Here is a 17,316-nt window from a genome sequence, read left to right on the forward strand (position 1 = left end):
CTGTCAAAGCGCTGGACCCCTCTCATCTTCCTGAATAATACTCCAGACACCAGAGAAGGAACGATCCAGTCTGAAGTACAGACTCCAGGAACAAACAGCAAAGGTTACAAATAAGCTCAAGTACACAACAAAGACATTTGCTCAACATGTTCGTTGCAGCTTTATTCATAGTAGCCAGAATCTGGAAACAACTCAGAGATCCCTTAACTGAGGAATGGTACAGAAAGTGTGGTATACTTACACATGGAATACTACTCAGCAATTAAAAACAAGGAAATCATGAAATTTACAGGTAAATGGTAGGAAATGGAAAAGATCATCCTGAGTGAGGTATCCCATAAGCAGAAAGACACACAGGGTATATACTCACTTATAAGTGGATATTAGATATAATATAGGATAATCATACTAAAATCTGTACACCTAAAGAAGCTGTCTGAACCTTGAAGAAATGTCTCCCTGGAAAGTCTGCACTTTGTGCTACGGCTATGTGAGAGCTTGAAGTTGTACAAACCTTTGTCCTAAGACACTCCTGACAAGCCTGAAGTTCTTACTTTTGATTATGGCTAGCCATGGTCAAAGGGACTGAGATTTGTGTGGGTTGCCTGCTCTCTCGGGCAGCAACGGCAAAATAACTTTGGTAGTTGGAACCTTTCCCAGACGCAATTAACCTTGTGTAATGAGTGAATAAAAATACCTGGAGTGAGCTAGCTGGGGTCAGTCTTGTCCAAGAAAGCTGAACCCCTCTCATCTTTCAGGAAAATGAAGGCTTGGCATCTTGGTGAGCTCCTCTCTCTACTATGACACCTACGATCAACATCACTCAATAGACCAAATTTGAGAAGTTTGTGATGCCTCCATTCAGACTTGGATTGGCTAGAGCCCAGCTGCATTATTTGGAGGATGGTTTTCAACTTTTGAAAGATTCAAGATTCTCAAAAGTGTCATGCTTTTAATATCAGGGACTCATCTGATTCTTCACTGTCGCTCCTCCTCCCGAGGTGCACCTCATGGGTGAGGGCACGGGGTCAGGCCAAGGGGGCGAGCAGTGTACAGCCACCATATGGACACTGGGAATGGAATGAAAGCAAACGGAGGGCTAGTGGCTGCAGACACATTTATTCAGGAAGAGACAGCTGGTTATATGGCTTTGGGCAACCAACCAGGTTCCTCCACACCATCTCCGTGCTAACCAATGTATGTTCGTCTCTGGACAGACTCTCCAAAGTCAGGTCCTGTACATTCTGCCTGGCTACTTCCATAGTGACGTCTGTGGAAGCTGCCCCAGGGTGTAGGCCCTAATGGCCCGTTGCCAGGAATACCCACACTTCACTGTATAATTCCCTTAGTTTAGAGGCCGGTGTCCAGCCTTATTGAGGCCTTGATTGAAACAAAATAGCTACCCATGTTATGATGCTATGAAAACAAAAGGCCCTACATTCAGGATGATAGTCTTCAGACATCAAAGAAAGGAATGTGCTGGGGCTTCTTAAACAACAAAGAAAAACAGAAAGCAGCCACACTGACTGAACAAGGTCCATAAATTTGATTACAACTTTTCTGTAAATCTTCTTTCCTTGTTTAGTAGGCCTTTCCAGAGACCCAGAAAGAAGGAAAACACAGTTGCCACATGACTTAGTATAGTGGGACTCTCAGACCCACCAGCAATATGAATAATGACAAAAGGGCTTTCTTTTTTTTATTGATTTGTTATTTATTACAACTTATTCACTTTGTATCCTGGCTGTAGCCTCCTCCCTCATCTCCTACCAGCCCTACCCTTTCTCCCTCCCTCTTCCCCTAAGCCTGTCCCCTAGTCCACTGATAGGGGAGGTCCCCCTCCCCTACTATCTGACCCTAGCTTATCAGGTCTGGCTGCATCCTCTTTTTCTGTGACCTGGCAAGGTGGCCCCACCCTCCTTAGGAGGAGGTAATCAAAGAGCCAGCCACTGAGTCCATGTGAGTGACAGCCTCTGCTCCCCTTACTAGGATACCCACACAGATATTAAGCTGCAAGAACTCTAGGTGGTCCTCTCCATGCAGGCAAATGAATAGAACTAGAAAAGATAATCCTGAGTGAGGTATCCCAGAAGCAGAAAGACACACATGGTATATATTCACTTATAAGTTGATATTAGGCATATGATATAGGATAAATATACTAAAATCTATAGTCCTAAAGAAGCTAAACAACAAGGAGGACTGTGGGGAAGATGCTTGATCATCATACAGAAGGACCAACAGTATAGACATTGGAAGTGGAGGAAGACAGGGAACAGGACAGAAATGTACCACAGAGGGCCTCTGAATGAATCTACCTAGCAAGATATCAAAGCAGATGCTGAGACTCATAGCCAAACTTTGGACAGAGTACAGGAAATCTTAGGGAAGAAGCTGGTGAAAGAAAGAAATGGATGAGACAGGAGTTCCACAAGGAGAACAACAGAGCCAAAATATCTGGGTCCAGTGGGGCCTGCAAAGACTGATGTGCCAACCATGGACACAGAGGCTTTCTATTTTAAAGCTTGTGCCTTTTAGCTAAGGCAGCCGCCCAGCCAGCTCTCTAGCTTAACTAATCTTGATACCTCATCCCGTCCTGTGGCAAGCTCTATTACCTCTCTGCTCTTGTTCATGTCCATCTGTTCTCTCTTATGTCTACCTCTGAAACTCCAGCCTTTGTTTTCTTTCCCGAGGGCCCTTTTCTCTCCAGGGGGTCCTGCCCTCCACCTCCTGCCCAAATATTGGCTGTCAGATCTTTATTACAACCAATAGACAAGAGAGGAAGTGTGGATATTTACAAAATATAAGACTGGTGATGGGACATAAAAATAACAATATGAATATCAGGCTAGCACTTAGCTCTCTGACAGCTTAGCAATCAACAATCGAATATACAGAGACACACCTTCTCACAATGTACCCCGACAGCATAGTCTCTGCCTGAATGCTCACGTGAGACCTTGCTAGATTACCCAACAGGCCTTTCTTCCTCCACATCCAGACCATCTTTAGAATCACACCTTGAGGTTTTAAAATAACTATTGAAATTATAAATTATCATGTATGGACGATGAAGTAGCAAAACTCACATTTAAAAAGTCCTATTATACTTGTCCTGTGGTCCTTTTGAGCATGGGCTCTGGCCAATGTACTAGCATAAATAAAAGCTGTTCCCTGAAGGAGGCTTAGAATCCCATCTCTGTGATCAGAATCCCACACCACCAATGGTCTTGACCAGGCACATAAATTTCACTTCAATTATAAGTCTCAGAGAAATACAGGGCCTTGGAAACCTTGACATAAAGAATTAACCTTTTTTTCAAGAGGTAGCTTTTTTTGACAAAAAATATTATATGTTTTATAAGGAGCCTTTTCTCAGTCCTTCCTCTGTTCTGCTCTGTCATCTCCTTACACCTTTCCTTCTTGACTCCCTTATTCTTTTCCTAGGCTGCAACTGAACCTGCCCAGTCTTGAATGTGCTGTCTTTTCCATCAGCGAATGCTCTGCTCATCACACTTTCAGTTTGTTCCCCATTTCTGACTGTAATCACTCAGTTTTACATACAACCAAGAACACTGATTGCTGAAGGGCCAAGGTCCTAAACCTTGGACACACAGGAGAGGTTTAAGGTCCATGTGTCCAACATCATCTGTGATATCTCACACCACTTGCCTGAGGATTGATTATTAATCCAGCGCCTACATAAAGATAGGAGTCATCCTAGGGAGGGAATGGAACCACCTGAAGCCATGGCTAGCACTCTAAGTCCTAGCTCTATGGCCCCGACTGAGGAGCCTCCTGTACCGTCACAGCGCATTCAAAATGCTGCTGACATCTCAGTCATTGTCATCTACTTTCTAGTCGTGCTAGCTGTGGGGCTGTGGGTATGTGGAAACCATACGGGCTTTCGGGTGGGCTTGGGGTACAGTGTTATGGGGGGAAGAGGTGTGTCACGATAAACTGAGACAAGAGCTCATTACTCATGTCATTGTCTTTCCGTGTGAATCATATATATATATATATATATATATATATATATATATATATATATATATAGTATATGATAGTGCCAATTAGGCTCATTTTTAAGGCAACGTAATTATTTGAATAGAAGGAGGACCAAGAACAGCAGGATTACTCTGCTTGGATCTCCAACACCTGACAAAAGGGAAAAAAAACCCATACTATTTCATTTTCTTTATTTCCCTTTACTGTTTGAATTTCGGACTTGGTGGGTTGACCACTTACAACATTTTTTTCTCTTCATTATTTTCAATATTGAATTCTGTGCTGCAGGTTTTCACTCAACACATCACAGCACATCTCACATCATTTCCACAACTGTCAGTAGACAGCTGCTTCTTAAAAATACTCCTAGTCCTTGACCACCACTGAAAATCAGTCCATGCAACAGTCTCCAGAGAGTGTGTCTCTCTCTCTCAGCAAGAGTGCTGAGAACTCACTTCCACCAGCATTCTTTCCAGTGTGACTGGGGCATTGTAATGCATCCGCTGCTATTTAACTCTCTCTTCTCTTCCTTCCTCCTCAGTCAATGGTGAAAAGCAACAGAGGCACTGTTGGAGGCTTCTTCCTGGCTGGTTGAGATGTGGCCTGGTGGCCGGTAAGTGGGCCAGAGATTTCTGGACAGAAATGGAGAGAGAGAGAGAGAGAGAGAGAGAGAGAGAGATCTGAACTACAGACCTACTCTGTCTACATAATGTTAGTTGTACATTTGCTTTCAGGGATGCCTGTTTGCAATTGGATAGCCAATTGATGTGCTTTTCCTTGGGGAAGACTACTCTAGATCTCAGCATTCCTTAGTTGCCTGTAGTTCTTCATCCTGGGTTGAGGCCCCATGAGATTTCTTTCTTCTACTTTAGCATATCTTTTGGTGCTCTCCTTGTTCAGGTCATGTTTAGGCAACCATGGTGAGACTTCATAGGCATAGATTCTCTGACAATTCTAGGACACATTAACAGGAAACTCTGGCTCTTACAGTCTTTCCACCCCTTCTTCAGCAATGTTCCCTGAGCCTTAGGTGTAGGAGATGTGCTGCAGATGTGTCAGCTGGGTCTGGAATCCACAACTCTGCGTTTTGATCAGTTGTTGTTCTCTGTAATGGAGAAGATCTTTCAACCTTTGAATCTTAAGAACAACAGACAGAACAGAGAGGAAGATAAACGAAAAGAATGTCTTATGTCTAGGAGGTTGGCTAGGAAGTCCCTCACTCTGGCACATGAGGTTCTTAATGCTGATTTAAATTGCAAAAGTCTGATAAGGGGACTAACAGACAGGCTCATTTCAGAGACTACTGACAGAACCATCACAGTACCTTTAAGGAAGTGCTCAATAAGTTTGTCTGAGAAGCAAAATTGTAAAGACATGAGATTATGTTTGCTATACAATATTCAACAATACCCTGCTATTGCAATGTAATCAATAGCAAAACCAAGAAACATAATTATCTTAAAAAATATTACCACTCTTGTGGTTTTAAAACAATTTGTCCATTCAAAAGCCTTATGTAACATTCTCAAGTCTGTTATGTTAAAGAGGGATTACACTTGTTCTATGTCATGAAAAAGGGCACTCTCACCAACAGACCAGTCACTTGGAAACTGCAGTTAAATAGCATCATAATTCATTAGACACAATATCTATGTATAGAACATTCCATCCAAACAATAAAGAATACACATTTTTTTTTCTAACCAGCTTATGGTACTTTCTCCAGAACAGAGCACCTATTAGGATACAAAACAAGTATTTTAGTTAGGATTTCTATTGCTGTGATAAAAAGCAACCTGGGGAAAACAGAGTTTGTTTGCCTTACATATCACAAATTACAGTCCTGTTGTTTTTAACAAAGTCTCAATTGTTCAATTTTACCAGTAAAGACTCAGGAGCCAGGTGCTGGGGTGAAAGCTTGCTAGCTCAGAGAGGCAGAGAAAGCATCCAGCTGACCTTCCTACTCAGCCAGTGTCCAAAAAGGAAAAAGGCTCCTTCCCCCATGCCATCTGAAAAACCCTCAAACTGAATGTCTCTCCCTTCTACTTCCTGTACATCGCTCTCTCCATCCCCCTGACTTCCTCTTACTTTCTATGGATTTTTCCTATGTTCACTTCCTGACAACTGGTTGCTTGCTCTGCCTCTTGACCTATGGTTGATTTTATTTAATTCGGGGGTGGGGGAAGCTCTTGGATTAAAGATGTGTGTCAGGGCTCAGCCACAGCACAATGAGAAAGAAGTTTTTCATATAAACAACATAATCTTTGGGTTCACGGTCTCATCAAATATCCTGTAACCTTACCCCCCCCCCCCGCTTTTTTCTAAATAAAAAGTAAAGATTTTAACTCTAACTCAGTAAAACTATTTATATTAACGAAGCTATTGCTGCCAAGCTTTCCACACTGTCCAGCTTGTATTTGACAGTCTTAGGATTAATTATTGTTTGTTTCAAAGTTCTGTAAAATGTTTGTGCCAGTCTCCTATAAACTCCTATGAATTCAAGTAACTTTGAATGGCCTGAGCAGTTTGTAGTCCCAAACTGATCTTTGGGTGGTGTTTGTCAGCTTAGTGTCAATCTTGGTGCAGAGCCTGGCAGCAGGAGGGGCATGGGGCAGTTTTCCCAGTGGTTAGTGTTACCACAGTCCAGGTTGGTTCATCTTTGTAGGGCCCCATCACCCTGTTGGGGACCTCAAAGATTACTGTTAGGAGTGGTCATGGTTTGTTGTGGAGAATCTATACATTTTAAATATCATATTCAGCAGAACTCTTAAACATTTGAGGACCACAATCTGTTAAGTACATCCAAGGTACACAAGCTTTGTTCCTAGTTACCTGCTTCAGACTCAAACATAAAAACATGTACAGAAAGCTAGATGAAACCTATTTCTAGAATTAAGTACTATTCTGTATGAATGCTATCACCTCAGAAAGTGTATATATACCTAATAATCTTAGAGGTTTTGAGGTAATAGTTAAACCTTAAGAAAAGGTTTAAAGAGTCAAATGAAAAACCAAAGATTATGAGATTAGTGGCAATAGAGCTTATTTTTTTGTTTCCCTTTGTCCCATTCCAGATAGCTCTTCTGATACGAGGCAGAGATTTTAGATTTTCCTTTAACAGGCATGTGTGAGTTTAGAGGAGGAGAAAGCCATGTTCCAGCCCCAAGTCCAGCTTTCATTTTTCATTGAATTGGTACCACATAAAGACCATTTGCCACTTACGTCGTGTAGGACAGAAAAGACAAACATTTGGGAATCCGCCATGAGTGGACCAGTCTCATCGTGGGAAGAAAGAAGGAAGTGCCCACAGGGCTGTCCTGCCCTCAGCCTACATTGGGTGGCTGTCCAACAGGAAGGGGCAAGATGGTGGCATCTGTGCCAATGCTAATCTATGACTCTGAGTAAGTATTTCAGGTGGGTCAGCTAGAGGTAGTCAGTTAGAGTTGGCCAATTTACTCTTTTTCTTCTAACATTTTCTCTTGATGATCTGTTGTTTTTCTTTAGATGTTCCCCTTGTCCAGGGGTCTTCAGACCCCTTAGTTGAATGCTTTTATTCTCCTGAAAAGAGAAAATAAAACCCTGCCCCACCCCTAACTTTCGGGGGTTCCTTTTTTGGCTAGTTGTATTCTTCTTCCTAGGGTAAAATGTTTTTTTGGCAACAGAAAAAGTATTGTTGGGTTCAAGGTGGATGCTGAGAAAACTCATTTGAGAGACAGAAGCTGAGAATGAAAGCTTTATTTTCTGAGCTCAGGGAGACAGCCAGTTTGGGATCTGAACTGCGTCCAGCTCTCCTCTTTTGGGCCTCGGATTGGTACCACAAAACAGATTCAGACTTACCAGTGGGGCACCCCAAAACTGTTGTGATCACAATGAACATTCACTTTGAATTTCAGCCTGCCTCTTGGAAGACGCTTTTAAATTTAAATCACTGTCTTGTCTTCATGAGCTACATAAAATTTTATATCTTTGCTAAGTTTTGCTATTTTCATTCATGCTATGACCAGATATATTTGCCATTTATCTGCCAGCAGTGGTTTTCCATTTTGATGACTTTTTGCTGTTCCATTGTACACGCACCATGAATTATAGAAGATTAGAGATTTTCCTTTTACTTTTGTAGTTGTTTGTCTTATAGCCAATAGCTCTAGTTTGTGGTTCCTTTCTGAGTACTGGCCATTCCATCCCCAGGTCTATAGGCTGCTGTTTTCCATTAGTTTTGGTTCCATGAGTGGTTGATGAACCATCAGTAAAACTATGTGTCAGCCATATGTTGTGACCTTTTCATCGGTCCCCACAGTTCAGTAGATGTCTCTTTTGGGGAAGGAGTAAATATGGAATGTGATTTCTCTAGTGTGCAGGCATACCAATTAGGAGCCGTATCTGAGGCTTTGTCCCTAGGCAGTGGGATTAAATGTGTGCATCACCACCGCCTTGTTCACTGTAACTCTAGAATTTAGAAAACAACTAACTTATAGAGATTCATCTTTCTCTTCTGGGATTGAAGGCATGGACTACCATCACCCTGCTCAAATATTCTATCTTACTCCAAATCACTCCAACTCTTAGAGATTTAGAAAGTAAGTTTGACCTTTAGTAACTCTTTAAGTTTACCTAAAACATTTAAAATCCCTTAATTATGTTTTTAACTCTAAACAACAAAAATATCTTTTTTATTTAAGAATAAAACTCAAAAGCTGATGTACAAGATGGCACAGGCCATGTGGCCAGCTACAGGCTAACATTCAAACACGGAATTAAGATGTGGTTTAAGAAAACTTATTTTTCATTTCATGCCAGTAAGGCAAGTGTGCCTTTGGTAAATTATCATTCAAAAATTTTATTTTTTTATATATTCATGTCTGATCAAATGAAAGGCATTTCTTAGTCTATATTTATAAGTTAGTTTGGACGGAATGACCAAACCATCTGCTGAACTATCACCTGACTTTTTTCAGGAGGTCTCTCTTGTTTGATATTTATCAATTTTGATAGCTACAGTTTTTCTTCTCCTGTGGAAACAAAGGCAAAACCTCTTCCCCAGCATAATACATATCTCTTTCCATTCTGAGGTCAACACATCTTTAAAATATACAGACTGATTTAATTCAGCAGTTTTTTTTCTACTATCCAATCTCTCTCTACAGTTGTAATTTCTTTCTCATTATCATTAAAAAATTCAAATTTAATAAAGCACTATCTAATCTATCTCTGGGAGTCTTTATTTCCCCTTTCCCCTTATTAAGCATATCTCTTAAAGTGCAGTTAAATCTTTCTATAACTGCTCGTCCATGGGATTGTATGATATACCTGTGCTATGCTTTATACTGTAACATACAAAACACTGTTCCATTTTACTAGAGTCATATGCTGGAGTATTATCAGTCTTAATTTGTTCAAGTGTCCCCATAATGCCATAATTTCTAATATATGTGTAATTACAAAATCAGCCTTTTCAGAACTTAAAACAACTATGCTATGGTGCACATACTTTAATTTTCCAAACTCTGAAAAATGAAACACATCCTAAATTTCATTTCTTTGGGTTTCTTTTGGGTTATTTCCTGCAGGTAATGGAGTTTGGTTATACAAAGAACAAGTAGGACATTGTCCTTATAATTTTCTTTTTGTCAAGTAATAGAAAAATCTTTTTTTTTTCAAACCTTTGCTGTTTTTTTTCCCCAAGCCTTTGCTGTTAACATGGTGTTTTGTTTTTTTTTTTTTTATCAAACTCTGAGACTTCCATCATATTTCCTATTAATAGCTGATCACTTTCAACATTACCTTGTGCTAGAGGATCTGGTAGACTCATATGGGATCTGATATGTATTACATACAATAGATGATTTTTATTTCTGATTATTTCTTGTAGTTGAATAAATAATGAAGTTAGTTCTAAATCATCTGGAATAAGTTCTCCAGCAGTTTGAATGTAAAGCAACTCTTTCTACATATTGAGAATCAGTTACTCTATAAAGAGATTCAGGAAAATCTAATAATACCATAAGAATGGAAAACAGCTCTGAGTTTTGAAGTGAGTCATATGGGTTCTGAGCCACTTTACTGACTTTTCCTAATTTACACCCTGCCTTTCCTGACTTATTTGCATCAGTATAAAATGTAGGGGCTACAGAAATTGGTGTCCCTTTTACTATATGAGAGATAATCTAGTTCTTTTTTATAAACTGAAGTCCCCTGTTTTAGGGATATTTGTTGTTAAGCTCTCCCCAAAAATTACTGCAACCTCTTTGCCAATGTTTATTTTCTGCCCATGATGAGTTAATTTCAGCATTAGTAAAGGGTGCTACAATTTCTCCTGGGTATATTTCTGCTAACTGATAAAGTCTTGTTTTTTTCTTTCAAAATCAATTCAGAAACCTTTTCTATATAGGTCTTTAATTTTTTTTTTACTCTGTTTGTGTGCTACAAATAACCATTCTAAGATCTCATCTTCTCTCTGCATAAGAATTCCTGTGGGAGAATGAGTAGAAAGCAAAATAAGCAAAGCAGAATCTAGCTTTGAGGCTATGCAATTCACATGTGCACCCTGTAATATCTTTTCTACCAAAGCCAGTTCTCTCTCAGGCTCAGCTGATAATTTTTCTGAATTATATAAGTCCTTATCATCTTGTAAGGTTTGAAATAGATTACTTAGCTCTTGAATAATTAATTCAATTATGGGCTGCAGCCAAATAATATCTCCCAGCAGTTTTTGAAAATCATTAAGAGTTTGTAATTGATCTCACCTGATTTGTACTTTCTGTTGTCGAATTTTCTGTAAACATATTTTATATTCTAGATAATTGATAGAATCTATTATTTGTACTGGTGCAGGAGCAATTTATAATCCCCAGCACAGCAAAATTCTCTTTACTTCATGGTACATTTTTTTCTAAGGTCTCTGCATCTGAATCGGCCAGTAAAACATCATCCATATAATGCAGAATGATAGATTGAGGAAACTGTTTATGAATTATTTCTAATTCATAATTATTTCTAATTCATAAACTTTGGTACAAAATATTGGCACAAGGTAGGACAGTTAACACTCCTTGTGGTAAGACATTGCAAATGATATCTCTTTATTGGACAATTATTATAAGTAGGTACTGAGAAAGTAAACCTTTCACTATTATGCTCATGCAAAGGGATTGTGAAAATGCAATCTTTTACATCAATTACTTAGGTAAGAAGGAAGGCAATAGGATTCAGGCCATAAAGAGTCCATTGGCTGAATCATCTTATATATGGCTTTTAAATATGTTAACATCCTCCATTTTCCTGATTTTTTTTTATAACAAACACAGGAAAATTCCATGGGCTGGGCTGTTAGATCCTTCCTTGTGTTGAGCATTAAGCTGCTCCTGAACAAGCTGTTCCAGTATTGGTAATTTTTCTTTTGTCATAGACCATTGTTCTACCCCTATAGTCTTGTCAGTTAGCTATTTTAAAGGTAGAGTTGTTGGTACATTTGAAAGATGAACAGCTGTAGTGTTCTGCTTACGTACAACCTGAACAGTCTGTGACTGTTCTTGATAAAACCTTTTAACATTTTTCCAAGAAGCACTCTTTATTTTATGATTTGTTTCTGAGATTGCAGGAATGTCAATCTGTGTCTCCCATTGCTACAACAAATCATGTCTGTTAGTGTAAAAGCTGCCTGCTTCTAGGTTGCCTAGCAACCTATGATGTCATCAAGTGATCATTTGATGACACATTTCAGCTGTGCACCAGATATAAAAGGATCAACCTGCCACTCCTCTGTCTCTCTTGTACTCTCTCTGCTTTGGTTTCTCTGTTGTCCCTCCCCCACCATGCTCCTTTCTTTCTTCTCCTGTGTTCTCCTGCTGTGTGTGTGTGTGTGTGTGTGTGTGTGTGTGTGTGTGTGTGTGTGTTTATCTCTGTCTCTTTCTCTACCCTCATGGCACACTCAGGCCCTAACTCTTCTCCCCATCCATTCCCCCATATAAATCTCTTGTTGAGATCTGTTGACTGCATGGCATTTTTAAATATATTCTAACAATGTCCCCATAAATTCATGGCCATACTAACCACATGACATTAATTTTCCTATTTGTTCATCTGGCTCTATGCAGTTGACTCATCTTTCACTTTGCTTTAGCTGAGATAAAGTTCCCATCCCCAAAAGCTGGATATTTACCTCCCTAAGAGACCAATCTAGATACCAAGATTTTGATAAAATTATTGCTACATCTGTTCCTGTGTTTACTAAACCTTCAATTTTAATTCCATTTATTTGTACTTTTAGCTCTGCTCTCTTATTATTATAGAAGTTTGCCAAAATACCTTTTTTCAGGTCTCTCCTGAATTTTTTGGGCTATCTCTTGAAACTGTTCTGTCCTTGGTCACGCCCAGAGCAGTGCTGCTTTCATCAAGAGTCATTATATCTTTTATTAGCTTTGTGAAAGGGAAGGATTGAATCAAGTTTGGTAACAGGGCCTTCAGGGAGGTCCCCTCGGGCATTTCCCAATAGCAAAGAGTTAATTTGCATGTCCCTTGCTGATCTGCATGCAGTAGTCCAGTGCTGGCTTTTGCCACACCTTCTGCATTTTCCAGAAGTTTGTGCCTTCTTTTTGATACTGCTAGAAAAAAACATTATTTCTGGGAACACCTTGTCTACAATCCCTTTTCAAATGACCTCGCTTATCACAATTAAAACATTTGACATTTTGATTTTTCTTAAAACTTTCAGAGAGTTATTTCAGAGTAACAGCATAAATATGAGATCCAATATCAGCTGTATTTCTAATCCATTCATCTATTAGTGATGATTTTGCCTTTAAAGATACACATTGTGACTACTCAGCAATTAAAAACAAGGAAATCATGAAATTTGCAGGCAAATGGTGGCAACTAGAAAAGGTCATCCTGAGTGAGGTATCTTAGAAACAGAAAGACACACCAGTAAATAATCACTTACAAGTGGATACTAGACACATAATACAGGATAAACCTACAAAAATCTGAACACCTAAATAAGGCGAGCTAGAAGAAGGACCCTGGGTAAGACATCAGTCCTCACTCAGAAAGGCAAACAGGATTGACATTGGAAGGAGAAAACAGGAAACAGGACAGGAACCTACCACGGAGGGCCTCTGAAAGAGTCTACCCAGCATTGTATAAATCAGATAATGAGACACATAAACAAACTTTGGCAGAGTGCAGGGAATCTTGGGAAAGAATGGGGAGATAGTAAGACCTAGAGAGGACAGGAGCTCCAGAAGGATAGCAACAGAACCAAAATATCTGGGCATAGGGGTCTTTTCTGAGACTGATACTCCAACCAAGGACCATTCATGGATATAACTTAGAACCCCTGCTCAGATGTAGACCATGGCAGCTCAGTATCCAAGTGGGTACCCTAGTAAGGGTAACAGGGACTATCTCTGACATGAACTCAGTGGCTAGCTCTTTGGCCGCCTCCCCCTGATGGGGAAGCAGACTTGCCAGGCCACAGAGGAGGACAATGCAGCCAGTTTGGATGAGACCTGATAAGCTAGGATCAGATAGAAAGGGAGGAGGACCTCCCCTATAAGTGGACTTGGAGAGGGACATAGGAGGAGATGAGGAAGGGAGAGTGGAATTGGGAGGGGAAGTGGGAGAGGCTACAGTGGGAGAGGGATACAAAGTGAATAAACTGTGATTAATATAAAAAATAAAAATTTAAAAAGGTATGCATTCTGAATTAGCATATCAAAAGACAAAAATTTTATTAATATTTTTTTCTGATGATGAATCTGATACTATTCTATTTATAGCTGAAGTCAACATTTACAAATAATTAGTGAAGACTTCTTTCTGGCCTTGTATAATTTTACTAATGACTCAGACCTCTTGATTCTTCAATCTTGTTCCAACCATTTATAGCTGTTAAATGACACAGCACCAAGCCGTGATTATCAAATTCAAGCTGGCTTTGTAACTCAGCATATTGACCTTCACCTAGCAACTGATCCTGGGGAATATTAATACCTCTAGCCCTACTTCATTGTTCTAGTGCCCTAGCTTGCTCTTTCCACCATGTTCACCATTGTTACTGAGGACCAGCCTCCAATTTTGCTATTACCAAATTTTGCCAGTCTTGGGGGATAATTCTGTTCTGAGTTGCCCATGAATTTAATATCTGCTTCATATAGAGTAAATGCACAAGATATGAAATGACTATGGCACGTCTATAGGATTCCATTTAACTTCTTCATAACCTTGGGGGTGCCTATCATCTTCAGGTAGATCTGTTTAGTAACTGGATGAACTAAGGTTGGTTCTCTAACAAGCTTAGGCTGTCCCTCTTCAGTTTCATCATGCAGTGGTGTAATAGGTTCTTGTCCAAATTCATCTGCCTGTGTCTGAGAATTTTTTTCATTTTGTTTATAAGTCTCTGTAATTTTTCATCTAAGGCTTGTATCTTATCAATCCACTTTTTATATTTTTCTCTTTCCTGTATCTCTAAAGCTTTTTTCCTTGAGAGGATGCAGAACTATGAATATCCACTATGAATATTAAGAATAAAATATGAAATACCAAAATCATAATAATCATAACCAGTACTGAGCAAATTTCAATTAAGTCACGCAGCTTTTCATTTTCTGAGTCTATTTTTAAGGCATCTAAAGTAACACTATACAGATTTCAAATGCCTTGTATTATGGTATTTCCCATCCTTAACTCTCTCCTTAAGGACCTCCCAGGTGACTAACCAAATCTGATGGTTTCTCAGTTTCTCCACAGCTGGCATGATTTCTCTCTCTTTGTGGTCATGCCATGCACTGGAGCACCAAATATGTTTTTAACAAAATCTCAGTTGTTCAATTTTCTTAATAACAGCTTGGGAGTCAGATGCTAGGATGAAAGCCACCTGCCTGCTCAGAGAGGTAGAGAAAACACCCAGGTGATCTTCCCACTCAGCCAATGTCAAAAATAAAAAGGCTCCTTCTTTGTGCCATCTCAAAAACCCCTTAAGCTGAATGTTCCTCCTTTCTACTTCCTGTTCATCTCTCTATCTGTCCTCCTGACTTCCTCTTACTCTCTATGGTTTTTCCCTTTGTTCACTCCCTATTGGGTGGTTGCCTGCTCCACTTCTTGACTTAGGGCTGATTTTATTTAATTCAAGTACAAAGCTTCTGAGTTAAAGGTGTGTGCTAGGGCTGGGCCACATCACGAGAAACAGGCTCCCGGTAAACAACACTATCTTGAGATTCACAGTGTGATCAAATATCCTGCAACACACTCAACTGGGGGAAGCCAAGCTAGAAATCTGGAGGCAGGAACTGAAGATATGTAGGTACTGGCTTGCTGAGCCTGCTTTCTTATACCATTCAAGACTACTTTCCCAGAGGTGAGCTCCAGCCTCCTGTATCAATCATTAATGAAGAAAATACCCCACAGAGTTGTTTAAAGGCAATATGATGACTTTTTTCAATTCAGGTTTCTTTTTCCTAGTAACTCTATCTGTGTCATATTGACCAAAAACAAAACAAAACAAAACAAAACAAAAAAACCAAACAAACAAGAATTACTTGATATACTAGTATATTACGATTAAACAACAACCTTTCCTTTCTTGTTTATTGCTCAAGATTATATGAATATATTTACATCACAATGTAAAATATAAGTAACTGTAAAAGCCCCAAAGATTTTTTTCTTTTTTTAATTCAAACCCTTCAAAAGCTCTGGTGCTTTAAAACATCAAAAGTCTCTTTCAAAATTCATAGTCTTACTCAAAGCTTCTCATATTCAAAGCTTCTCAACTGTGGACTCCTGGAAAATCAAAAGAAATAAATAAGCCTGGCTGTGCTGTCACATGCCTTTAATCCAAGCACTTGGGAGGCAAAGGCAGGCAGATGTTTGTGAGTTTGAGGCCAGCTGGTCTACAAAACAAGTTGAAGTTGACATTGAGTACCTACCTGGGTTGCTCTCCACTTCATTGATTGAACCATAATCTCTCTCTGATCATGGAACTCACCCATTTTAGCTAGACATCTTAACTCAGAGAGCCCGCTCTCTATCTCTGGAGTTCTAGGATTACAGGTGGCTAACACAATTGCCTGGATTTATTTCGGTCTGAACTCTGAAATATGGTCTTCATTTTTAACCAAAAACACTTTATTCACTGAGCCATCTCTCCATCCCTGTAAGGAAGTAGTTCTTACCCTGTAGGTCAAGACCCCATTTGGGTATTGCATATCATATATTTACTGTTATAATTCATAACAGTAGCAAAATTACAGTCATGAAGTAGCAACGAAATAATTTTATGAGTGTGGACCACCACAACACAAGGAACTGTGTTAAAGGGTCACAGCATTAGGAAGGTTGACAACCACTGCTGTAAGGCAATTTTTAAAGAAATCCATCGGAGAGTATTTTTTCATTGAAATTCAGTGACACACCCTGTGTAATCTTTTGATTTTCTTGTACTTGAGATATTTTTTCTTTTGTTCAATAAAATGAACAAAAATTACACCATACAAAAACTTCACATTCACTTTCAGAACGTGAGCTGCAGTTGATGAAATTCTGTTCTAAGAAATGATTTATATACAACATCATCTCTGTTGCCAATAACTCTACTTTGCATCTTTTAACTCCAGCCACATTCTCTTCTCTTGCATTTCAGATGGGCGCCTCTCTCTTTGCCAGTAACATTGGCAGCAACCACTTTGTGGGCTTGGCTGGGACAGGAGCGGCTTCAGGAATCGCTACTGCAGCAGTGGAATGGAATGTAAGTGCTGTCAAAGTCTTTTCCTTTCAGGCGAGCCCATTTGAGGTTATTTCAATCAAACTTAAATTCTAGTTATTCCAAAAAGCCTATATAGAATGTCCTCCTCCTTGATTTTCTTTGTACTTTTCTTTATGTTGGCCCACTTTTTTGTCCTTAAGCATCTCTGGAACATTGACCACATCATTACTGACCCTATGACCATTCTTCTGAAGTTGCCCCTGCCAGAAAACATTGTGTCTATGGCTCAATATCCATTATCATTTCGCCACTGTTCAGTTGTAATCTTAATTGTCTCTCTCCTTCCTAGACCCTATATTTCTAGGAACTAATTATATAAAATACAAAAGCAGTGGTTATCCCTACTGAGAAGCTTCCAAATGACCCAGTGGTGTGGAAAACACCAGGAGAAAATCATGCATAGTGCACTGAGGAATCCTTCAGGATCACATTCCTCATAACTAATGGAAAGGACTTGGTGCCTGCTACAGAAACTTGATTTTATCTTTTACCCACAATGTTTTCTTGCAGTGTGTGCATACTGGGAAGAGGAAGACACTAGTGTAGAA

The 17,316-nt window shown here is 39.5% G+C and overlaps 1 protein-coding gene across 1 annotated transcript in view; it reads left to right on the forward strand.

The window, feature by feature from the left end:
* Positions 1-3,749: 3,749 nt before the first annotated feature.
* The window catches only part of LOC129676586 (solute carrier family 5 member 4A-like), a 139,042-nt gene continuing 125,475 nt past the window's right edge, over positions 3,750-17,316 (forward strand). The window contains 3 exon segments of the mRNA XM_055606996.1: positions 3,750-3,884; positions 4,550-4,621; positions 16,646-16,750. Of these exon segments, the coding sequence (XP_055462971.1) occupies positions 3,750-3,884; positions 4,550-4,621; positions 16,646-16,750 (312 nt within the window).

This window comes from Psammomys obesus, unplaced genomic scaffold, assembly GCF_907164565.1.
Source record: "Psammomys obesus unplaced genomic scaffold, mPsaObe1.curated_primary_1811, whole genome shotgun sequence".
NCBI classification, from domain to species: domain Eukaryota; kingdom Metazoa; phylum Chordata; class Mammalia; order Rodentia; family Muridae; genus Psammomys; species Psammomys obesus.